The 26,966-nt window shown below is 39.5% G+C and overlaps 1 protein-coding gene and 1 pseudogene across 1 annotated transcript; both read right to left on the minus strand.

Moving 5' to 3' along the window:
- Positions 1-20,010: 20,010 nt before the first annotated feature.
- LOC145007084 (putative serine/threonine-protein kinase PBL1) lies at positions 20,011-26,348 on the minus strand. The gene is made up of 5 exons (XM_078966082.1): positions 24,897-26,348; positions 24,467-24,599; positions 24,236-24,372; positions 24,035-24,149; positions 20,011-20,333 (listed from the first exon to the last, which is right to left on the minus strand). The coding sequence occupies exons 1-5, from the start codon at positions 25,692-25,694 to the stop codon at positions 20,011-20,013; spliced, it is 1,506 nt and encodes a 501-aa protein (XP_078822208.1). The 5' UTR covers positions 25,695-26,348.
- LOC145007085 (putative receptor-like protein kinase At5g38990 pseudogene) lies at positions 25,783-26,313 on the minus strand (annotated as a pseudogene).
- Positions 26,349-26,966: the final 618 nt, after the last annotated feature.

The following is a 26,966-nucleotide window of genomic DNA, read 5'->3' on the forward strand; positions in this document are numbered from 1 at the left end:
ATGTTCAAATCTAATGTCTTTAAGTTTCCGTATGGTTCCAACATTATCATACAACTATATTCAATTTGATCTACACCATACCAGCTTCATACGTACATCTCTTTCTTCGAAATCGCCCTTCCAGCGAAGCCGTCATATCCGAACACCGAAGTACTCTTACGTAGAGTACCTCATAGTTCTTCTCTTTTCCGAAGAAATCCTCGAAGTACCACTCATACAGTACATCAAGTTCAATCCAAAGATCCATACGGTTGATCTATCGCTGAAGAATGTATACATAGAGGCGATATGTAATAACTTCTTTTTCCTCGATAGGATGTGAGCTGAAAGAAGAATCAGTTATTCGACTACCTTTTCAATCTTAATCATATACGACTCATATACACAAGATAGTGATTGTGAAACCATGTATGAATCCTAAATATGAACTTCAGGACGGAGACTGCCAAGACTACGAGTAATCGCATCGGCATGTGAACAAACTTAGGACCCAACATGACTCCTATAAACCGATCGCCCTACAGTCTAAACATCTATGGAGATACAAGAACAGCCCGGACAACTTAGCGAACTACACAGAAATAGAACTAGAAGACTAGGCTTCTCACCCTAGAGAACTCCGATCTTATTCTTCCAGAGATCGATGGATTGCATCGTATGTACCTCAGACATCGAGGACTCCATCAAGATTTTTCCATTAGAAATCGTTGTCTCTGCCTCTCATAGATGAAGCGGTTTAGCAAACGCAAGGAGATAATTACTTTCAGAAATGGATCTGTGATCCGAATATCACCAATTCGAGTGTTAGGGAAGGATGTCCGGAAGACTACCTTCCGAACTCGATGCAGACACTTCGAGTCCGTAGTGATACCCCTCAGATAGGACTAATATGCCCATAGTATTCATGAGCTAAATGAGTAGGGTACGTCTTTCTTACTTGGATCAGTTCGTCATTACTCCATGAAATGACTTACTGTCACACCCCCAAACCAAGGATGGCGGAAACGTCCGGGGGTAGAGGACTTCATGTATAGTATCATAACAACAAATGCAATAGTGATTTAAGCAAACACAACCAACATATATATAATTGAAGAAGTTACATCACTATATGAATTACATGTTTCAAAATCAATTACAATATGTTGACAAAATATGAAAAGTTTGATGCCTTAACGTCCCATCCTCAAAAGCACTTGGTTACCTGTTTAGTGATTCCCTGAGAATACAAGTTGTTTGAAAAAGTGTCAAAACGAGGGTTGGTGAGTTCGTAAGAGATTTCTTTAGAGAAGTAAACTATTTTCCTTATAAAAGCGATAGAATATGTATTCAGAAAATCCAATATTTTCTTTAATGTGCGTATGTAGTTCTATGTCCCGAGTGATGTGTAGTCTTAAATACCAAGACCGAACGTGTACAGTAATATCCGGACTTATTGATAAAAAAAAGTGATTTTTAAATCGACCTAAACTCCTTTTTATTTTATAAAAGATCTCGTAAACTCTATTTATTGTTAATTCTCTATATGAATCGCTATAACCATACTATGACTAGAGGTAACCTGCACAACGTCTTTCAGACGTGCTGATCCTATGACTCTTGTCACCCGCAGACCTACCGGTCCGGCTGTAGCTAGCAGCGAGGTGTCGGATGTCAATCCCAATATAGATCTATACACAATTATCACGCTCTCCCTACAACAGATTTTGGTTATAACTTACAGAAATTGGGATCCCGTACTCGGACGTACGGGGAGAGATAGTCTCACATTCTGAGTTAACGAGTTTACGTGTAGTGTGCGTGAGTGTAGAACCTTTTTGTATGAATGTACCTTTTTGTACGAGTGTGTTATCTGATGAATCATAAACAATACCTATTATAGTTTATCCAAAACGTTTGTAGTGTATAAGAACTCTTTTATGAAACTGCAATAGTGTTATGAATCCATAAACTATGCTTAATGAATGAATAATCTTATAATGAGTGACTAAGTTTCAGTTTATGATGATAAACTAACAAGGAAACGCATTCAATATTTAGAAATTATTGTTATACACTTTGCTCAACATAATACAAAGTGTTATGAAATTTATATGTTGTTAACTAACTTTAACCCTTCTACGTTGTTTTAGAAAAGTCATAGAAAAATCATAAGAAGTCAAAAACTAGATCCGTAAATTCAGGGAGTTCCCAAAATGTGTCTAGTTTACGCATAAATTTTATCATAATTTTTAATGACCTCCAACTTGAGTGAAAAAGTCCATAATCACAGGCTGGTCCGGATTGGTGTTTGAAATGATAGGCAGTTTTGTAAAAATCACCATAAATTGTAGAAAAATCGTATGGAGATGTACAAGTAGTCATTTTAAAGCTAAGAACTTGAAATACTTGCACCTTGTACAGTTTGGAAAACAAAAATGTTTAAGTTTCCCAAAAAAAGTCCGTGAATGGAGTTGAATTTTTCTGATGAAGGCTGTTAGAAAAGTTTAGTTATGTTCTTGGTGTTTTAACTTGTATTCCCCCCTGAAAACTTGAGAAAACATGAAAATGTAGGGGTATGAACTCACATTATGTGATTTCAGTAGATGATTGTTGGAAAATGGAAGTGATCAACTCAAGAACACTTGAAGATGCCTTGAAGATTTTCGAGAATCTAACATCAAAGTGATGGAGTTTGTGTAAGCAATCAATGATTTGAGTAGAATGAAGTGCAATAATCATAAGGAGGATAAATTATGCTTACCAAGAGGAGAATGAAGCTTGAAGATCAGCCTTGGAGTCTTGAAATAGAGAGAAAAAAGTTTGAGAGAAAAGTTGTGTTGTATCTTTGGTGAAATGAGAGCAAATGAGAGAAGTAAGGAGAGATGATGGGTTGTTTCAGCTCTAAGAACGTGGGAGAGGCTGAAAATTGAGTGGGACAGAACATTGAAGTGACCTAGATAAGGTGAGGAGGTGTGGCTAGTCATAGAGTGGGTATGGGGGTGGTTGCTTGTGTCATAAAGTAAAGCAAAGTCAACACTCAACCTCTTTGTACTTTACCCACTAAATTTTTATTCTTTAAATAAATATTTCCATGAAAATATGTTTAAATTATGAATATTTAGTGTCTTTTATATAAAAATATAATTTCTGGAGAAAATCTCGCGTTATAATCATGAAAAAACGGGCTCAAAATGCTAAAAATATCAAAAATGGGTGAAAAGTGTCGCATTTCCGAAGTTTGGCCGAGGTCTCGGCCTCTGATGCTTGGAACCGAGACTAGAAGTGAAGACCGAGAGGTGGAGAGAAGAGACCGAGAGTGCGAGAGGAGAGACCGAGAGTGCGAAGAAGAAGGAACCGAGAGGAGAGACTCGGTCTTCGCGAGTTTCGGCCCGAGAGGCTTCTCTTCTCAGTTACGGTCCGAGAGGCTTCTCTTCCCAGATTCGGTCCGAGAGGCTTCTCTTCCTAGATTCGGTCCGAGAGGCTTCTATTCTCAGTTTCGGCTACTGAATCTCGGCTGCTTAGGGTTTCGGTCCTAAGAGGGGTTTTGGTCCCCAAGAAGACTTTCGGCCCTAAGAGGGGTTTCGGGCCCTTAAGCCTATTTTACTCATTTTTACCCCGTTTCAAGCCGTTTTTGACCCGGTTAAGGGTCGGAATGACCCGAATGACTCCAAAAAGTTACGGAAACTTTTGAGAGAGATTTGGGAGAGATTTCACATTCTTGGAGAGATTTCTCATACAAAGAGAGATTTGGGAGAGATTTCATATTCTTGGAGAGATTTCTCATACTTAAAGAGATTTCTCATACAAAGAGAGATTTGGGAGAGATTCCACATACTTAGAGAGATTTAGGAGAGATTTCACATACTTAGAGAGATTTCTAAATAGAGAGAGATAGAGTGAAACGATTGAGAGAGGTTTCGTGTGTGGTATTTGTGAGTATCCGGCTTCGCCATACAAGGTCCGTGAACTCCATTAAGCCATGATTTAGGATCTTTCACCCTCCCGATGAGTATGCAACATTGTTTCATCGTTTTTGTTCATTGTTTAGCACTAGGGCTAAGGAAAATTTAAAAACACAAATTTTTTTTTTTCAAGTGATGTTTTCTCGTTAAAATAGTGAGTTATACAGTATTTACATAACAGAACCCTAATGTACCAGGTTTAATTGAGTTGACCGGTTTGACTTGATGACTTTGTTCTACTTAGACTTGACCTGAAATTGACTATTGTCACATTATCCCCCGTTAGAGGGAATTTCGTCCCGCAATTTACGTTTTGACTAGGACTTCAGGAGTTACGAAAAAGATGCGGGTATTTTTGTTTCATTTGATCTTCGCGTTCCCAGGTGAACTCATGTCCTCGTTTAGCATTCCAGCGGACCTTTACGATGGGGATACGACTTTGTTTTGTTCTTTTGACTTCCCGATCCATAATCTCAACTGGTTCTTCCACGAAGTGGAGATTTTTGTTGACTTCGATCTCGTCAAGAGGTATTACAAGTGTCTCGTCAGATAGACACTTCTTCAAGTTGGACACGTGGAAGGTAGGGTGTATGTTACTAAGTTCTTGTGGTAATCGGAGTTTGTATGCCACAAGACCAATCCTGGCAAGGATTTCGAACGGTCCGACGTACCTCGGGTTTAGTTTCCCACGTTTACCGAAATGCATAATTCCTTTCCAGGGGGAAACTTTTAGTAATACCCAGTCTCCGACCTGGAGTTCTAAGGGTTTTCATCACTTATCTGCGTAACTCTTTTGTCGATCACGAGACGCCTTAAGTCTTTCCCGAATTTGAACGATCTTTTCTGTGGTCTCCCTTATGATTTCAGGCCCAGTAAGGGTGCTATCAGGGACTTGCCCCCTAGCTAGCTGAGTATCCCCCACTTCAGCCCAACACAGAGGTGATCTACACTTGCGACCGTAGAGAGCTTCGAATGGAGCGACTCCAATGCTAGTGTGATAGCTGTTATTATAGGAAAACTCGATAAGTGGTAAATGAGTATCCCAAGCCTTACCAAAGTCTATCACACAGGCTCTCAACATGTCTTCTAACGTCTGTATGGTGCGCTCGCTCTGCCCATCGATTTGCGGATGATAGGTTGTACTCATATCTAGCCTAGTTCCCAGAGATTTCTGTAAGGACTGCCAAAATCGCGAGGTGAATCTACTATCTCGGTCAAAGATAATGGATATTGGTACACCATGCAGTCGCACAATCTCCTTGATGTATGTCCGGGTTAACTTTTCCATCTTGTCGGTTTCCTTTATTGGTAGAAAGTGCGCAGACTTGGTCAATCTGTCTACGATTACCCATATGGTGTCAAACCCACCAGATGTCTTAGGTAGCTTGGTTATAAAATCCATGGTTATCCGCTCCCACTTCCACTCGGGTATATCCGGCTGTTGTAGTAGTCCTGATGGCTTCTGGTATTCTACCTTTATCTTGGCGCAATTCAAACACTTGCCCACATAGGTAGCAATTCCATCTTTCATGTTCGGCCACCAGTACAACTTCTTGAGGTCTAGATACATCTTATCTGAACCTGGATGGATGGAATATCGTGTCTTGTGTGCTTCGTTCATGACAATGTCTCGGAACTCACCGAACTTCGGTATCCAGATCCGGTTCATGAGGTATCGAGCTCCGTCCTCCTTGACCTCGAGGTTTTTATCCATCCCTCTCAATGTCTCACCTATCACATTTTCGGGTTTCAAGGCTTCACGTTGAGCTTCCTTGATTTGCGTGAACAGATGCGAATGGATTGTCATCGTTAGTAACTTCACCCGGTGACCCGAGTATTCTTTTCTACTCACGGCATCGGCTACAACATTAGCCTTGTCCGAATGATAATGGATTTCGCACTCATAATCGTTTAGTAGCTCTACCCATCTTCTTTTTTGCATGTTGAGCTCTTTTTGATTGAGGATATGTTGAAGACTTTTGTGATCGGTGAAGATGGTGCACTTTGTGTCGTAGAGGTAGTGTCTCCAGATCTTCAAGGCGAACACTACCGCACCCAATTCGAGGTCGTGGGTAGTATAGTTAACTTCATGGGTCTTAAGTTGCCTTGATGCGTAAGCGATGACTTTCCCTCTCTACATAAGCACACATCTGAGGCCTTGATTTAAAGCATCGCAATATACCACGAAGTCATCAGTTCCTTCCGGAAGAGACAAGATTGGTGCGCTGCATAGAGCTTGCGTCAGTGTCTGGAAGGCGGCTTCTTGTTTATCTTCCCATTTGAACACCATGCCTTTATGAGTCAGGGTAGTGAGAGGTTTAGCAATCTTGGAGAAGTTTTGTGTGAATCTTCGGTAGTCGCTTGCGAGTCCCAAAAATTGTCGGATTTCTGTTGGCGTTGTAGGTGCTGACCAATCTTCAATTGCTTTGATCTTTGAGGGATCCACATGTATTCCTTCCTTGGTTACTACGTGGCCAAGAATCCTACTTCTCAGAGCCAAAATTCACACTTTGAAAACTTGGCGTAAAGCTTCTCGGATCTTAGCATCTCCAATATTAGTCGTAGGTGTTGCTTGTGCTCTTCTTCGGTTCTTGAATAGACCAAGATATCATCGATGAACACGATCATAAACTTATCTAAGAAGGGTCGAAACACTCGGTTCATCAGATCCATGAACACCGCAGGTGCGTTTGTTAATCCGAATGGCATCACTACAAATTCGTAGTGTCCATAGCGAGTTCTGAATGCCGTCTTAGGGATATCTTCTTCTTGGACTCGCAATTGATGGTAACCCGACCTCAAGTCAATTTTTCAAAAGTAGCTCGCTCCCTGAAGTTGGTCAAAAAGGTCGTCGATTCGGGGTAGGGGATATCAATTTTTGATGGTAAGTTTGTTTAACTCCCTATAATTGATGCACGTGCGAAAGGATCCATCCTTCTTTTTCACAAATAGAACTGGTGCTCCCCAGGGTGAAAAGCTCGGTCTGATGAACCCTTTGCTCAACAGTTCATTCAACTGGCTGGACAGTTCTTGCATCTCTGCCGGTGCTAGGCGGTATGGAGCTTTGGCAACGGGGGTAGCTCCAGGAATTAAGTCGATTCGGAATTCGACTTGTCGTGCGAGTGGTACACCTGGTAGGTCGTCCGGGAATACGTCAGGGAAGTTGCATACTTCTGGAATTTCTTTGATGTCCTTCACTTCTTGTTTCTTGTCTACGATGTGGGCTAAGAATTCATGGTATTGCTTTCGGAGGTACTTTTGGATTTTAACACAAGAGATGATTTGTAGTTTCGCACTAGGTTTGTTGCCATAAACGGTGAGGATGTTGCCATTCGGTAGATTGAGGCGGACGGCCCTTTCATAACATAAAATGTCAGAACGATGAGGTCTTAACCAATCCATACCAATGATTATGTCAAAACTTTTTATGGTGACCGGCATTAGATCAATTTTGAACGAATGGTTGTCTAGAGTGAGAGTACACCCTATGTAAATATCGCTAGTGCGCTCAACCTTTCCATTTGCCATTTCTACGACGTAAGAATCTTTTAATGGCTGGGAATTTTGCTTAAGTATATGTTTGAATTGGTGACTTACGAAACGTCTTTCTGCCCCACTATCGAAAAGTACGCATGCATAAGAGTTATTGAGGAGGAACGTATCAGTAACCACGGTGGGGTCCCTAACTGCTTCCCCGTGTCCTAAAGTTAGGACTCTCCCTGCATTCCTGGTATTTGTGTTTCGTGTTTTGGGCAGTTTCTCTTGTAGTGCCCTGTCTCTCCGCAACCATAACAGGTTTGGCTTGCTCCGGTGCTGTCGGCCGTAGCGGCTTGAGTGGCGGGTTGGGTCGTCGCTCTACAGAATCTTGCAGTGTGTCCCTTCTTGTTGTAGTTATTGCAGTGTAACTCTCGACAAGCACCGTTATGGTGGCAGCTACACTTGTTGCACTTGGGAAGAGTTCTCGTGTACTGTTTCGGCGGCGCTGGAGTGATGGCAGTAGTGGCGGCACGGACAGTAACAGTCTATTGCTTCTTGGCGGGGTCCCACGTTGGTCGTTTCTTTTTATTGTCCCAGAACTTCCTCTTGTTGTTCCCTCCTTTTGTTGGGTCGGTGGTGACTATCACTGTACCACGACCTTGATTTAAAGCATCGCAATATACCACGAAGTCATCAGTTCCTTCCGGAAGAGACAAGATTGGTGCGCTGCATAGAGCTTGCTTCAATGTCTGGAAGGCGGCTTCTTGTTTATCTTCCTATTTGAACACTATGCCTTTCTGAGTCAGGGTAGTGAGAGGTTTAGCAATCTTGGAGAAGTTCTGTATGAATCTTCGGTAGTCGCTTGCGAGTCCCAAAAATTGTCGGATTTCTGTTGGCGTTGTAGGTGCTGACCAATCTTCAATTGCTTTGATCTTTGAGGGATCCACATGTATTCCTTCCTTGGTTACTACGTGGCCAAGAATCCTACTTCTCAGAGCCAAAATTCACACTTTGAAAACTTGGCGTAAAGCTTCTCGGATCTTAGCATCTCCAATATTAGTCGTAGGTGTTGCTTGTGCTCTTCTTCGGTTCTTGAATAGACCAAGATATCATCGATGAACACGATCATGAACTTATCTAAGAAGGGTCGAAACACTCGGTTCATCAGATCCATGAACACCGCAGGTGCGTTTGTTAATCCGAATGGCATCACTACAAATTCGTAGTGTCCATAGCGAGTTCTGAATGCCGTCTTAGGGATATCTTCTTCTTGGACTCGCAATTGATGGTAACCCGACCTCAAGTCAATTTTTCAAAAGTAGCTCGCTCCCTGAAGTTGGTCAAAAAGGTCGTCGATTCGGGGTAGGGGATATCAATTTTTGATGGTAAGTTTGTTTAACTCCCTATAATTGATGCACGTGCGAAAGGATCCATCCTTCTTTTTCACAAATAGAACTGGTGCTCCCCAGGGTGAAAAGCTCGGTCTGATGAACCCTTTGCTCAACAGTTCATTCAACTGGCTGGACAGTTCTTGCATCTCTGCCGGTGCTAGGCGGTATGGAGCTTTGGCAACGGGGGTAGCTCCAGGAATTAAGTCGATTCGGAATTCGACTTGTCGTGCGAGTGGTACACCTGGTAGGTCGTCCGGGAATACGTCAGGGAAGTTGCATACTTCTGGAATTTCTTTGATGTCCTTCACCTCTTGTTTCTTGTCTACGATGTGGGCTAAGAATGCATGGTATTGCTTTCGGAGGTACTTTTGGATTTTAACACAAGAGATGATTTGTAGTTTCGCACTAGGTTTGTTGCCATAAACGGTGAGGATGTTGCCATTCGGTAGATTTAGGCGGACGGCCCTTTCATAACATAAAATGTCGGCACGATGAGGGCTTAACCAATCCATACCAATGATTATGTCAAAACTTTTTATGGTGACCGGCATTAGATCAATTTTGAACGAATGGTTGTCTAGAGTGAGAGTACACCCTATGTAAATATCGCTAGTGTGCTCAACCTTTCCATTTGCCATTTCTACGACATAAGAATCTTTTAATGGCTGGGAATTTTGCTTAAGTATATGTTTGAATTGGTGACTTACGAAACTTCTTTCTGCCCCACTATCGCAAATTACGCATGCATAAGAGTTATTGAGGAGGAACGTATCAGTAACCACGGTGGGGTCCCTAACTGCTTCCCCGTGTCCTAAAGTTAGGACTCTCCCTGCATTCCTGGTATTTGTGTTTCGTGTTTTGGGCAGTTTCTCTTGTAGTGCCCTGTCTCTCCGCAACCATAATAGGTTTGGCTTGCTCCGGTGCTGGCGGCCGTAGCGGCTTGAGTCACGGGTTGGGTCGTCGCTCTACAGAATCGTGCAGTGTGTCCCTTCTTGTTGTAGTTATTGCAGTGTAACTCTCAACAAGCACCGTTATGGTGGCAGCTACACTTGTTGCACTTGGGAAGAGTTCTCGTGTACTGTTTCGGCGGCGCTGGAGTGATGGCAGTAGTGGCGGCACGGACGGTAACAGTCTGTTGCTTCTTGGTAGGGTCCCACGTTGGTCGTTTCTTTTTATTGTCCCAGAATTTCCTCTTGTTTTTCCCTCCTTTTGTTGGGTCGGTGGTGACTATCACGGTACCACGGCCTTGATTTAAAGCATCGCAATATACCACGAAGTCATCAGTTCCTTCCGGAAGAGACAAGATTGGTGCGCTGCATAGAGCTTGCTTCAGTGTCTGGAAGGCGGCTTCTTGTTTATCTTCCCATTTGAACACCATGCCTTTCTGAGTCAGGGTAGTGAGAGGTTTAGCAATCTTGGAGAAGTTCTGTATGAATCTTCGGTAGTCGCTTGCGAGTCCCAAAAATTGTCGGATTTCTGTTGGCGTTGTAGGTGCTGACCAATCTTCAATTGCTTTGATCTTTGAGGGATCCACATGTATTCCTTCCTTGGTTACTACGTGGCCAAGAATCCTACTTCTCAAAGCCAAAATTCACACTTTGAAAACTTGGCGTAAAGCTTCTCGGATCTTAGCATCTCTAATATTAGTCGTAGGTGTTGCCTGTGCTCTTCTTCGGTTCTTGAATAAACCAAGATATCATTGATGAACACGATCATGAACTTATCTAAGAAGGGTCGAAACACTCGGTTCATCAGATCCATGAACACCGCAGGTGCGTTTGTTAATCCGAATGGCATCACTACAAATTCGTAGTGTCCATAGCAAGTTCTGAATGCCGTCTTAGGGATATCTTCTTCTTGGACTCGCAATTGATGGTCACCCGACCTCAAGTCAATTTTTCAAAAGTAGCTCGCTCCCTGAAGTTGGTCAAAAAGGTCGTCGATTCGGGGTAGGGGATATCAAATTTTGATGGTAAGTTTGTTTAACTCCCTATAATCGATGCACATGCGGAAGGATCCATCCTTCTTTTTCACAAATAGAACTGGTGCTCCCCAGAGTGAAAAGCTCGGTCTGATGAACCCTTTGCTCAACAGTTCATTCAACTGGCTGGACAGTTCTTGCATCTCTGCCGGTGCTAGGCAGTATGGAGCTTTGGCAACGGGGGTAGCTCCAGGAATTTAGTCGATTCGGAATTCAACTTGTCGTGCGAATGGTACACCTGGCAGGTCGTCCGGGAATACGTCAGGGAAGTTGCATACTTCTGGAATTTCTTTGATGTCCTTCACCTCTTGTTTCTTGTCTACGATGTGGGCTAAGAATGCATGGTATTGCTTTTGGAGGTACTTTTGGATTTTAACACAAAAGATGATTTGTAGTTTCGCACTAGGTTTGTTGCCATAAACGGTGAGGATGTTGCCATTCGGCAGATTGAGGCGGACGGCCCTTTCATAACATAAAATGTCGGCACGATGAGGGCTTAACCAATCCATACCAATGATTATGTCGAAACTTTTTATGGTGACCGGCATTAGATCAATTTTGAACGAATGGTTGTCTAGAGTGAGAGTACACCCTATGTAAATATCGCTAGTGCGCTTAACATTTCCATTTGCCATTTCTACGACGTAAGAATCTTTTAATGGCTGGGAATTTTGCTTAAGTATATGTTTGAATTGGTGACTTACGAAACTTCTTTCTGCCCCACTATCGAAAAGTACGCATGCATAAGAGTTATTGAGGAGGAACGTACCAGTAACCACGGTGGGGTCCCAAACTGCTTCCCCGTGTCCTAAAGTTAGGACTCTCCCTGCATTCCTGGTATTTGTGTTTCGTGTTTTGGGCAGTTTCTCTTGTAGTGCCCTGTCTCTCCGCAACCATAACAGGTTTGGCTTGCTCCGGTGCTGGCGGCCGTAGCGGCTTGAGTGGCGGGTTGGGTCGTCTCTCTACAGAATCGTGCAGTGTGTCCCTTCTTGTTGTAGTTATTGCAGTGTAACTCTCGACAAGCACCGTTATGGTGGCAGCTACACTTGTTGCACTTGGGAAGAGTTCTCGTGTACTGTTTCGGCGGCGCTGGAGTGATGGCAGTAGTGGCGGCACGGACAGTAACAGTCTGTTGCTTCTTGGCGGGGTCCCACGTTGGTCGTTTCTTTTTATTGTCCCAGAACTTCCTCTTGTTGTTCCCTCCTTTTGTTGGGTCGGTGGTGACTATCACGGTACCACGGCTAGCCCTGTGATCGACAAGTTGTTGTGCCAATTCCTTGGCACTCTCAAAGGTAGTAGGTTTCGAGGCCAATACACTATCTTCAATTTGGGATGACAGCCCCCAGAGGTATCGCTCAACTTTGTTCTCCTCTGGAGTGACCATTGTTGGACAGAGGAGTGCTAGGTCATTGAAGCGGGCAGTATAAGTTTCAAGATCTGTGCCCGACATCCTGAGGTTCCAAAGTTCCTCTTCAATTTTTTGTATTTCGCCCCTCGGGCAATACTCCTTTAACATCAAAGCTTTCAACTCCTCCCAGCTTATAGAGTTAGCCACTGCAGGAGTTAGTGATTTAACTCGGCCATTCCACCAAGTAAGAGCTTTTCCGGTGAAAGTGAATGTCCCATACTTGACCTTGCTCGCTTCAGGACAAGCACATATTTCGAAGACTGCCTAGGTCCTTTCGAGCCATTGCACCAGTGTGATGATGCCCCCGCTTCCATTGAAAGGGTCAGGTTTTCCATTCGAGAAGTCTTTGTAAGAGCACTCCTTCGTACGCCCCGTGCTGTCCCCATGAATTGAATTGGTAGCTCCAGATCCAGAGCCGCCAGAACCATTTGTACCCATTTGCGACATTGCTGCCGCCACGGCTGCCGTTACTGCAGCCTGAAACATCGCAGGATCAAACTGCGGAGGTGGTGGCGGAGGGGGCGGCGCTGCATTGCCGGTAGGTCTTGGTCTTTTCCTTGGTGGCATGGTTCTGTCATTATAAAAAAAAAGTGACCAGTTGGTAAGACTTCAATAGTAATAACGAGTCGAGTGTCACTTGTTTCATCTCATTTGTATTTTATCAAAACTTTGTTATTTGTAAACTATTTGTGTGATCAGGTTATAAAGTCCAGTGCCAAACATTCAATAAATAAAATGCATGCCAAATTCATTGATAAACTTTTAGTACATAACATTTTGAGGAAAATTTGACCTCATAAGGGTCTACATTACATCAATACAAAAGATAGTTTCGACACTACAAAAGCCCTTTGAATAGTGTAATCACTTAGTCGCAGGGTCAACCGACATACAAAAGAGTAGCACCAACGCGTACTTATAAACTTTTACTACAAAGATGCAAGAATAGTAACGAGTTCTAATCACGACGATCCTTCCCTGATGAAGCCTGGGATGATGTCGATGCGCCCTGTAGTTCTGCTAATCTCTGTTCGGCTGCGACCATTCTCTCTTCGAGTGCCAAGTATCTTTCCTGATACTCCCTTACTTCTGATCGAGCAGCAAGAAGGTCCAGAATGAGTTGGTCTCTATAGTGGGAGTCTCGTTCCAGATCTCTGGTGCGAGCAGTGGTAGACTCTACGATGGCACTTAGCTCCCTGACCTGATCGGTCGTCGTCCTACCACGATCATCGATACGTGCTATTCACTGAGTCATGACGGGGAGGGCTCTATCAGCCGGTCCACCATGGATGAGGTTATAATAACCTCGTTGGTCACCATATGGTGACCGCTGGCATTGTTGTCGGCTCCACCTTTTGATCGTCGTTACCCAAGGGGGCTCAGGTCCGTTGTATCCAAAGTGGTGTGCGGGTACCCTCGCGATGTAAGGAGGGTTGAATACTTCCGGTTGTTCCTCAATTTCGTTCCCAACCATGACTATATCATCGTCTTCCTCTTCTTCTTCTTCGTCTTCCTTCTCTTCTTCTTGTTCTTCGTCTTCCTCCTTTTCTTCTTGTTCGTCTTCCTCCTCAGGTTCCTCTTCGGGATCCTCCTCGGGATCCTCTTCGGGATCCTCTTCGATTTGTTGCTAGGGCTCTTCATCGATCCATCCTGCGTTTCCCTGATTGGGAAAGTACGGGTCCCCGGGAATGTGAAATCCTGCCACGTCGTCTGCACGAGAAACGGTGGGGGGGGGGGGGTTAAGAAGAACATATCGGAAAATAATGATAACATGGCACTATAGAAATGTACAAATACTCCTATAGTATTTTTAAATGTTTATATTTGGTTCTTAGCGTGTTCTTTGTAGATTGTAGTTAGGTTATTAGATTTGTCGCCCATTACGACTATCCCCCAGTATGCGTAAGTTACTTCTCGGACGGATATAGTTGATCAGGCTATATCCTTCCCAGAACTTATTACATATGCTAAGGCATACTCGTAGTGTTCAACTCCTCCTCTTTCACTTTATGTTCTCCTTAGTTATGACACTACGCGACTATATAATGCATGTAGGTATGCTTTTAAACAAGAAACTATTCGTTTTCTAAAAGTACAACCCGTTAAAATGTTTTAAGAATCAGAGACTTTTAGTCCCAAATGTGTTTATAGTTTGTATATCTTATGTGGTTTGACATACTTCACTATAAACTGTGCTCTGATACCAATCTGTCACACCCCCAAACCAAGGATGGCGGAGACGTCCGAGGGTGGAGGACTTCATGTATAGTATCATAACAACAAATGCAATAGTGATTTAAGCAAGCACAACCAACATATATATAATTGAAGAAGTTACATCACTGTATGAATTACATGTTTCAAAATCAATTACAATATGTTGACAAAATATGAAAAGTTTGACGCCTTAACGTCCCATCCTCAAAAGCACTTGGTTACCTGTTTAGTGATTCCCTGAGAATACAAGTTGTTTGAAAAAGTGTCAACACGAGGGTTGGTAAGTTCGTAAGAGATTTCTTTAGAGAAGTAAACCATTTTCCTTGTAAAAGCGATAGAATATGTATTAAAAAAATCCAATATTTTCTTTAATATGCGTATGTAGTTCTATATCCTGAGTGACGTGTAGTCTTAAATACCAAGACCGAACGTGTACAGTAATATCCGGACTTATCGATAAAAAAAGTGATTTTTAAATCAACATAAACCCCTTTTTATTTTATAAAAGATCCCGTAAACTCTATTTATTGTTAACTCTCTATATGAATCGCTATAACCATACTATGACTTTTCTAAAACAACGCAGAAGGGTTAAAGTTAGTTAACAGCATATAAATTTCATAACACTTTGTATTATGTTGAGCAAAGTGTATAACAATAAGTTCTAAATATTGAATGTGTTTCCTTGTTAGTTTATCATCATAAACTGAAACTTAGTCACTCATTATAAGATTATTCATTCATTTAGAACACATATATTAAGCTATAATAAGCATAGTTTATGGATTCATAACACTATTGCAGTTTCATAAAAGAGTTCTTATACACTACAAACGTTTTGGATAAACTATAATAGGTATTGTTTATGATTCATCACATAACACACTCGTACAAAAAGGGTACATTCATACAAAAAGGTTCTACACTCACGCACACTACATGTAAACTCGTTAACTCAGAATGTGAGACTATCTCTCCCCGTACGTCCGAGTACGGGATCCCAATTCCTGTAAGTTATAACAAACATTTGTTGTAGGGAGAGCGTGATAATTGTGTATAGATCTATATTGGGGTTGACATCCCACACCTCGCTGCTAGCTACAACCGGACCGGCAGGTCTGCGGGTGACAAGAGTCATAGGATCAGGACGTCTGAAAGACGTTGTGCATGTTACCTCTAGTCATAGTATGGTTATAGCGATTCATATAGAGAGTTAACAATAAATAGAGTTTACGGGATCTTTTATAAAATAAAAAGGAGTTTATGTCGATTTAAAAATCATTTTTTTTATCAATAAGTCCGGATATTACTGTACACGTTCGGTCTTGGTATTTAAGACTACACATCACTCGGGATATAGAACTACATACGCACATTAAAGAAAATATTGGATTTCTGAATACATATTCTATCGCTTTTACAAGGAAAACAGTTTACTTCTCTAAAGAAATCTCTTACGAACTCACCAACCCTCGTGTTGACACTTTTTCAAACAACTTGTATTCTCAGGGAATCACTAAACAGGTAACCAAGTTCTTTTGAGGATGGGACGTTAAGGCGTCAAACTTTTCATATTTTGTCAACATATTGTAATTGATTTTGAAACATGTAATTCATACAGTGATATAACTTCTTCAATTATATATGTGTTGGTTGTGTTTTCTTAAATCACTATTGCATTTGTTGTTATGATACTATACATGAAGTCCTCCACCCCCGGACGTTTCCGCCATCCTTGGTTTGGGGGTGTGACACTTACTTATCTACCCTCGTAGTAAGAAGGAACCCATGGAAACATTAACTTCAGTGGTACTTTTCGCGAAGTTCTCTAAGCACGAGTTTTGAAATTGAGGAGTCAAATTTCTATGACACATTGTTAGTGATGTGGGAAATTTTGAGTACTCTTACAATTTGTCAAAACCGTTGAGAATTTGTCAACACCAGAGATGCCGATAGTCATTCGCTAAATTCTAGGTCTTACAGACCTACTGTCATAGTTCATCCAGAACCGCTTGCAAATCACAAGAAACCATACGACCTTGACCCAGCAAGGAGTGGCCCTTGACTGGGAAGTTAAACAAGAAAAGGAAACCTTGGAGATTCCAAATTAGAGACCAAGTTCTTTAGGAAGTCTCACTCTGGGAACGGCTTAATATGCTTTGTAAAGCGTGGAAAGCTAAATCCAAGATTGATAGGACCCCGGAGATTCATACCAGAATCGGTCTTGTATCTCACAGACTAGATCTACTCCGTGAACTCAGTAACGTACATTCTACTCTTTGTGTCTAGATCGTGAAATCATACCTTTCCGGTAGGACTCTTGTAAGTCCACTCGTCGAGATCCTCGACTTTGTAATAGAACCGTAGTGACCCTCGACTGAGAGGTCAAGCGGAAGAAGCAACACCGTCGCCAGTTAGTGAAGGTTCGTTGGGATACCAACCAAGAACCCGATTTCACTTAGGAGCGCTAGAACCAATCGATTAGGAAGTTTCCTCCTCACGACTCGATCATTCATACCTACTTCCTTATCTAAATTCTAATTTTGGGACGAAATTCCCTTTAACATGGGGATGATGTGACAACCCGAAATTTCCATTCTGAACAAACCATATCAAGCCAATAGAAGTTAGAACAGTTACAGTGAAATTTCAAACTTTGGGTATAAGTTTAAGTATTTCAGGTTTAGCACTTAAGGAGATATCAGGAGAGTGGATGCACTAGGGTTTTGTGCAACACTGTTATTCCAATACTCAATGATATTAGAGTTCATTCCGGGAATAAAATATTTTCTGCCAAAAATCTTAGGACTATATATAGAAATCTAAACCATATTCATTCATTAGTTGCATTTCCAACTAGAGAAAAGCCGAATTCTCTCTCACGGATCTTCGGGTTTTTATCCCAAATCGTGAGTATTTCTATTTAGTTATATTATATAGCTTAGATTGTAGTTTATAACATCAAAATCGGATCAAAACCCCAAGATTCGGGAGTTTACCGCCCAAGAACACTTGGAGAGTAAACTCCTTTTTAAGGGCCAAAAGAGTGCCCAGTGTCCCTCTAAGCCTTGGAACTCAACCTAGGAACTACCAGGACATGTTTAGACCACAAAATCATTAAAAAATCAAAGGTTGAAAGTGAGTTCACGGCCAAGGAAGTTCTTGGGCCGTGAACTCCATTTTAGGTTGCCAAAATGCCCTAAATGCCTTCATTGAGCCAAGAGACTAGCATAGCACATTACCTTGATGTGTCTAGAACCCAAAACAATCAAAATACCAACGCCTATGGGTGTTCACATCCGCAAACTCATAACCAAATGGTTTATGGGTCGAAAACTCAAGTTAAGGGTGTTTTGATGCCACAAACACTTCCTAAGGCTTAGGCTTGAATTTAATCATGTACCCTAATGAGTTTAGGACTAGCAAACACCATTAGAACACAAAGAGTAAGGTGTTCACGGCCCAAGAAGTTCCAGGGCCGTGAACTCCAAACAATAGTGCCAAATGGTGCTATAAACTCTTCTAAAGTCTTGTACACTAGCATAGTTTAGTTCCTAGTTAAATTAGGGACTTGGCCAATGTTCTGTTTGCGGTCATAGTCCCTATAAATAGAGGTTGTGTAGGTCATTATTGGTTGTTGATACCACATAGAGTTCACGACTATAGAGAACAAGTTGTACCAGACGTTTTAAGTAATAAAAGTGTGTACAAGCTTGTTTCAATTCTGTTTCTACTTCGATTCTTATTCTATTTTGAATGTTTGTTTGCTTGATTATTAATAAAGATCCGTTTCAGGACCTTACAGTTGTATGCAAAGTTTTATAAATGCGAGTTTTGGATTCGAAAGGTGGACTTCCTAGGTCATGTAGTCAGCAAAGAAGGAATACACATGAACCCTTCCAAAATCAAGGCAATCAAGAACTGGTCAACACCAAGAACGCCAACAGAAATAAGCCAATTCCTAGGCCTTGCTGGCTACTACTGAAGGTTCATTTAAAACTTCTCCAAAATCGCCAAACCACTCACCACCATGACTCAGAAGTGTTTAACCTTCATTTGGGAGGAGAAACAAGAAACTGCTTTCCAGACATTAAAGCGAGCCCTTTGTAGGATATAAGAATTAATTTGTAAAGAACTTTGTTCTTCTTTGGAGAGTCAATTCCTATCAAATGAATGGGATTATCATGTTAATATTATCATAGTTTGATTATCTGTTGAAGAATGTATCAAGAATGTATCAGGATCTATCACTCACATAGGAAGGCAAAAAAAAAAACCACAAACAACTCATTTCCCACCAAAAGTAAAAGTATGGTCAACCATTCAAACATCATATTTTAAAGCTAAAAAGTATCCAAACGAAAAAAAAAAAACCCGGTTTTATAAGGAAACCGGGCTGTAATAAGATAACAAGTCCTAGTTGTAAACCGGATACTATTAGATTTTCATTCATATGACTCACCTAGAACATGGTTATATAAAGTATTTAACCGGGTCCTTTTATCCTTTTATTAGTAGTGTGGTAGGTGAGGCCATGACCTAATATAATTGGAGCTATTACCTTGATTATGGTTTCCATCGTAACAGTCACCAGTGGCCAGTGCATCCGATATAACTTCTTTAAAGTTCCTCCTTGTCACCATGTTCTTGATATTTCTTCCATTGTTCGTAATAAAAGTATTAATCTAGGTGTGTCCTTGAACTCTCTCTGGCATCTTGCATGCTACTATTATTGTTTTTAGACAACTAATACTTCCTACCATCACTAATATTCTTCTTCAAAAAAAAGCTTGCATTTGGTCACTATTTTGAATACACACTACACAGAGGGATATCATAAATTTTGATACCCTCTAGTTTTTCCATACCCTTTTTTCTTTTCAATCCCTTGCAGATATGAAAAGAAAATCCATAGCCGCTATGTCATGCACAACATTATCACCAGAGATTTGTCATGGCCTGAAATCTCCAACATTCGTAATTTCAGGGGAAGAGGTGTGACTTTATGCCTGCAAGTTCCTTTGTAACAAAAGTGTTACATCTCTCCAAAAACATTAGTCCATAAGTCAACATTTATAGTTTCGAACACATGATTAATTAAATACAATTAAGAAGTTTCTTATCTACTTCCTATCTGCAGCTTCATGATATTTGGGTTGACCGAGCAATGATAAATACACATATCTGACAACCATGTGGACTAGAATCAACATCAAGAGATGGAAGTATTCACGAATTGTACAACTGGTATATATTGGCGAATTGTGAATTAAGCTAGTGTCAAGATAATGGAAAACCCATAAAGGCATGCGTTCATTAGATAAAGCTTCAGTTTTAAATTGGTAAGAAATAGTGTACGGATGTTAATAATATTGTACGCCCACAAAAAAATGTGACACATTAGAAAGCGGGTGGCTACCTGTAACGAATAATGTTAATAAAAACTATAACAGAAGACAGTACTCTAGCCCATGAAAGTAGATAGTAAACGAGTGAGAGGTCAAGTCTTCACACTTTTAATATTTGCAGCAACATACACTTTACTTTCTTAAATTTATTTACATAAGAATTATTGTGTTTGATATCTTAGAGTCAAACTGATGTGATTTCTTTTTGATAGCACTGATACAAGGCTTGAGAGATTTCTTCAATTGATAAATTTTTGCCTCGGGTTGGTTGAAGACACTTTAAAACAAGTTGAGCCAATTTGAATGCTCCCTTTGGAGGATGATCATTATGTTGAAGTTGAGGATCCATAATCATTCCCAAATTTACCTCGTTCGCTAGTAATGGAGTAGCCCATTCCATCAAAATTTTCCGTTGGAGAGGTATCCTTTCATCATACTTCTTCATCCCTGTTAGCATTTTCAGCAGTACCACTCCAAAAGCATAGATCTCACTTTGCACTCCAGATTCTGCCAAAGAGATGTTTAATTGGTCAGTCGACAATGTTTGCACAAATAATTAAGAATTTTAGTCAATGGATCACCCTTTTTTTTTTTTTTTTCAAAAATACTTATAAAGGTATTGTTTTTGGAAGGGAAAAAAAAAGCTGCCCCTTGTTTTCAGAAAATGAATGTATACATATGCATATAAAATGGTGGTATAAGTGAAACTCTTATAAAGGGGTAAGTTAAAATAATTGTACTATAAAAGGACTTAAGAAACTATAGGGAACACTAAAGGAATGTTTTTTTAACAAAAATGTTATAAACTTCATTTAAAATGAAAAGTTGAGAGTAAGCAAACAAGCACACAACTTAAACCATTGCAACCCTTGCAGCCTAACCATTATATTTTTACCTTTTCATTTTCTGAAGTAAAAATTCATAAAGTGTGCGGACCACCTCTGTAACCCTCTGCAGTAGATGCGTATTTGTTTTTTTAACATGTGCATGCCGTCCCAGATATTAAAAAATTAAAATAAACTAATTTTATAAACTGAAAATAGTTTTTTAATACCAAAAATTTAATAATGTATGACATTTTAGCAAGAATTTATGATATTTCAGCAAAAAATAATGATAATTCAATAAAAAATAAAGATATTTTAGCAAAAAATAATGATATTCATCAATAAATTATTATTACTCAATAAAAAAACATTCAACAAGAATAAACAAAAAAAAACAAAAACAAAAAAAAATGTGAAATAAGATTTCAGCAAGACAAAACTACACAAATGGTCCCTGTGGTTTGCTGAAAATTGCCACTTTGGTCCAAAAATGTTTGGACTAGCACCAGAGGTCCAAACTTTTCATTTTGTTGCGAGTTTGGTCCAATTTGGTTTGAACTTTTTTATAAAGACGATTTTGCCCCTGATTATTTAATATTTTAATTTTTGTTTTATTACAATAATTAAAAAGAATTAAAAGAAAAGAAAAAAGAACATACTCTGTCTCTGTCTCTCTCTCTCTCTCTCTCTCTCTCTCTCTCTCTCTCTCTCTCTCTCTCTCTCTCTCTCTCTCTCTCTCTCTCCAAAGCAGACGAGCACCAGAGGTTATACAACCTTGTGATCGATCGACACTCCCCGGAAATCCCCTTCTAGCCTCGCCTCTCATACCTCTCTCTCGAACCAACCGTCACACCCGCTTCTTCTTCTTCTTCTTCTTCTTCTTCTTCTTCTTCTTCTCCTGTCTAGCAAAACCCACCGAGGACCTCGTCTTCTTTATTATTGTTGCTCGTGGCACCTCATTGGGACCCCCAAATGAACCTTGTTTTCGATTCCTCTTCCTGTTTCAAACCAACACCGGAGGTGTGTGGTCTACTGCCGTTCTCTTCTAACAATCGCTCGGGGATGAGAAGGCCAAATCAAAGACCAAATTTGCAGAGATTGGCACTCTACCTGTGTGTGTCTAGGGTTTTTTATTGGGGGTGATAGAAGGTTAGAGAAGGAAGATTCTGATGCTAAAACGACGTCATCTTTGTTCGAAGCAATCCCGACGATCTCGATTCTCAAATCGCCTCTCTCTACAACTTCTTTACGAACCCTTCTCAGATCTTACACCGATGAAGGTTTGGCGCTAAACTCAACTGATGTCCTTCTAGTTTTTTGAAACCCTAGCTATTCAGATCTGTTGTGGTGTTTGTGTGTGTATGTGTGTTTAATCTCTCGTTTGTCTTGTTCGAGTTTGTGTGTGTGTTTAATTTGTATGTGTGTGTGTGTGTTTGTATTGTATCTGTTGAAAAATCGATGGATGTTTGTGTTGATCTGTGTTTGCTCATCAGATTTCATTTTTATGTGTGTGTGTGTTCATTTGATCTGATTTTGTGTGTGTGTGTTCATCTGATTTCATTTAGGTGGAGATGGATATGACAAATTGTGGTTGTGGCAGGCGGTCATCAAACAATGGTGGTGGAGGACGACGGTCGAATTGTGGAAGTGGCGGAAGATATTCTTCAGCATTCTTGAGGAAGAAGAAGAAGATGGGTGAGAGAGAGAGAGAGAGAGAGAGAGGGAGAGATAATATTTTCTTTTTTCTTTTAATTTTAATTCTTTTTAATTGTTGTAATAAAAGAAAATTAAAAATATTAAATAATCAGGGGCAAAATCATCTTTATAAAAATTTCAAACAAAATCGGACCAAATTCGCAACAAAATGAAAAGTTTGGACCTCTGGTGCTAGTCCAAACATTTTTGGACCAAAGTGGCAATTTTCAGCAAACCACAGGGACCATTTGTGCAGTTTTGTCTTTCAGCAACATGAAAGAAGAAGAAGAAGAAAAAAAAAAAAAGAGGTTGGAAGAGACGATACAAATGTTGCGCCAAACAGACAGGCGTTGAAGTTTTTTTACTCCGAAGACTTTTAATAAACAAACATTTGCGAGATGAAAAATGTTGAGCGTGTGTTGTGTCGTGCAGCAATAAGAGTTCTAAAGAGGTGTTTCCGAAAAACAAGCAGCTCCTTAGACTAGGCCAATAGTTCAATGGAGTATTTCAACATTTTCCCATATATATATATATATATATATATATATATATATATATATATATATATATATATATATATATATATATATATATAGGTTCAGGTTCATTTGAGACCATTCTAATTTTGTGAAACCGTGAAACCAAATCTAAAAATAATTTTAAAATGCAAAATAAATGGAAAAATCCAAAAATTCTTTTTTTAAATATTATTTTCGGAACTTGAATTAACTAAAAAAAATATAAAAATATATAAAAAAATTTTAAAAAAAATTCCGTTTTTTTTTTTTGAAATATTCTAAATAGAATATTACACTGACATATTCTAAAAAATAATTTTAAAATGCAAAAAAATGGAAAAATCTAAAAATTCTTTTTTTAAATATTATTTTCGGAACTTGAATTAACTAAAAAAAATAAAAAAAAATTCTATTTTTTTTGAAAAATACGTGAAATATTCTAAATAGAATATTACACTGTATATATTCTAAAAATAATTTTAAAATGCAAAATAAATGGAAAAATCAAAAAATTCTTTTTTTAAATATTTTTTCGGAACATGAATTAACTAAAAAAAATAAAAAAATGCGTCTTACGGTCTCACAAAATATAAGTGGTCTCAAATGAACCTAACCCTATATATATATATATATATATATATATATATATATATATATATATATATATATATATATATATATATATATATTGAAAAATAGATTATAACCCGTAGAAACCACGCTTGGTATGACTAAAAATTTTACATAGACAAAAAAAAAAAAAAATAACAATTAAAAATTTTATCATGGAAAAAAATATCATAAATGACTATTAGATAAAACTAGAAGCTGTTTTATTAGTCTTTTAAAACATTAACATCCTAAAATTTAAATTGTATTTTAGAAATTAAGATCCATTTAAAAAAAATTGAAAATTCCTTATAAATAGTTCCCATTTTTGAATAGTTATGTTATAAATACTTACCATTGTAAAATATTTATGTTACCAAAAAAAATGGATATTTGAAAGATTTTTAGCAATTACCAATAAAAAAACTGAATATTAAGAATTCTTTAAAAATTGCCACGTGTCAATTAGTCTATCCAGAAAGGAGATATGTAGCATTTAAAGTTTTGTTTATTAAAGGAGGTAGATGTACAGAAAACTTTATATTACAAAAGAACATACCATCTCCAGGCACAAATCCAAAAATACCATCCAATTTGTCTGTTTTGAAAGTAGAGCAGCCAGTTGGGGCAAGTAAATTGTCTATTTTATAATCCAAAAGCCGAGCATTAAAATCCTGAAAATATGCAAGAGACGAAAAACTAAAATTGATGTTACCTTTTCCATGCAAAATGCAAGCAAGTCAAAGGCAGTGTACATTACCCTGTCCACCAATATATGATTGCCATCAAAACTATTATAAGCTGGAAGATTCCTCTGATGGAAGAAAGACAGGCCTTTAGCTGCTCCTTGTGCTATTTTCAATCGTGCAGCCCAAGAAAGTGGAGTTCTATCTGGTGCTGTATCAAAATAGTTAACATGTATCCAATCTGTAAGATGGAAGACCAAAGGGTTCTATAGAAGTAAAAAATAGAAGATATGCTTACAGCTTACCTTTGAATAGATGATCATCTAAACATATCCCTGGAATGAGCTCATATACCCAAAACATAGTTACATTAGACAAGCAATATCCCAAAAGTTTAGTAATATTGGGATGACTGAATTCTAATATTTTCAAGTCCAACTGCACAGCCAAATTGTCAATGTGGTTCAGTACCTTAATATATAAGCTAGAAAAAGTCACAAAGCATGAGGAATACAAGGTCTAGCCAAATTGTCAATGTAGTTCAGTGCCTTAATATATAAGCTACAAAAGATAACAAAGCATGAAAAATACAACGTCCAACCAAATTGTCAATGTAGTTCAGTGCCTTAATATATAAGCTAAAAATTAAAGGTCAAAGAGCATGAAAAATACAAGGTCTATCAAATTTTCTATCCAAAGTAAGTCCCACGTCATCATTTTACATACTGAAATTACCTTCCAGGTTAGAATCTCCTCCTTCCTCACATATATTGCCAAACCAACACCAGATTCTGTAGGAGCATATGACTTCTCATCAACCCAACCTTTGTAAATGGATCCATAAGAAGTAGGAGAACCCTCCATGTCTTTGAAATCATTTGTTGCACTTACCAACTCATCGTACGTAAATATTCTGATACTTCCAGTTGTAGATTTCCGGATATTTTGAGCACTAAAATCAGATTTGCTAAGGACTTTATCATCCTTCTTCACTGATTTGCTTCCTCCTGCAACACCAGACATCAAAGATTTCCTTCCTCCTGTAACATCAGGGACCACAAATTTGCTTCTTACTGCAACATCAGACATCACAGATTTGCTTCTTACCCTACCATCTGACATCATGTCAAAGTTGCAAGTAAAAAAATCCCTTACCTTGTAAAGTACTTTTTCTTTACTAACGACCGATATTTTTTTTTCCCTTTCCTGTGACAGAATAGACTTGAGCTTAATGACAACCTCAGCCATGGTAGGGCTATCTTTTGGTTTAGTACGTAAACAATGGCCTGCTATGCTTACAAACTGCTTCAAACATTTTTTTGAGATTTGTCTTATCAGTCTAGAGTCAATAATTTCATTGACTTTTCCCTCTTTGATTTGGCTTTGGGCCCACGGTGCTAAGCCCCATTGCTCTTCATCAAGCTTTGAATCTACAGCTTGCCTCCCAGACAATATCTCAAACAATACAACTCCAAAGGCGTAAACATCAGATTTTCTAGTCAATTTTCCAGTATGGAAATAGGACGGGTCCATATAGCCAAATGTCCCTTTGACATTGGTGCTGACATAAGTTTGTGTCTGATCTACTGGACCAACTTTGGCCAATCCAAAATCTGAAATTTTAGCTGCAAAGTTTGCATCCAACAAAAATGTTGGATGCCTTCACATCACGATGTATAACTCCATTTTGGGTTGATGTGCGTGTGTGAAGATAGTCTAATCCACGAGCGGCGCCTATGCATATCTTAAGTCGTCGTAACCAAGATAATTTGGAATCAGTTTTGTGAAGATGATCTTTAAGTGTCCCATTAGGCATGAACTCATAAGCAAGGAGCATCTCATTTCCTTCATTGCAATAACCAACCAGAGACACAAGATTACCATGTCGAAGCTTAGAAAGAACTTTAACTTCCGCTTCAAATTCATGGGCCCCTTGGGTGAACATGGAGTGCAACCTTTTAACTGCAACTTCCCTTACTAACCCTATCTTGATCCGAGACTTATACACATTGCCGAATCCTCCACGCCCAATGACTAAAGTCTCGTCAAAGTTGTTGGTTGCCATTTGAATCTCGGAAAGAGTAAACCGTTGACATGTCTGCTCTCCCAGTTGGAGTAAGGCCTTGAGGCGGTTGATAGATGCGTCTGACATCCTCGGGCACTAAGCCTTTGATTCTTGACGCCTCCACTTCTATCCGAAACAGAGCTCTACTTCTATCGTTGATGGTTTTGTGGAACCAGAATAAGAAAACTCAAGGAATTCCAATTCCAATCCCAATCCCAACTACCAACGCTAAGAATCATGTGCTTCTAAATTGATCTCTAAGGAACCCTAATTAAAGACCTTGTGGTTTTGCTGATGACTTGTTGTTCTATATGTTGTCGCCTGAGCATCTATTGACGCTTCTAAATTAATCAAGCGAGCTGGTGGAGAGAAGGAATGGAGCAAGTGAGGAGGACAGGGTCGAAGAAAGGATTAATGGTAGGTGGTTTGTCTTCTTGCAACGTTCATGTTGAGAGTAGAGACAACTAGGAGAAAAAAAGGAGACGATTACGAGGTGGTTGACCAATGTTCCAAAACCTGGTTGAACTCGACGGAAACCTAACTCGATACCTCATGATTCCAGGCGGCTTTGTTCGTATGTTTCCTCCGCTCATCACAAAAATTTGGTCAATGGATGGTTTAATGCGTGTGTGGGAGGTAATCGTAATACAATTTTAGAATAAAGTAGTAAATTATTATGCAGTTTCATATGTAGAAATCGAACTTACGTAACTAAATTTTTTTTTTGTATGGAACAAGCC

Source organism: Lactuca saligna, chromosome 7 (assembly GCF_052625555.1).
Source record: "Lactuca saligna cultivar CGN05327 chromosome 7, ASM5262555v1, whole genome shotgun sequence".
Lineage (NCBI taxonomy): Eukaryota > Viridiplantae > Streptophyta > Magnoliopsida > Asterales > Asteraceae > Lactuca > Lactuca saligna.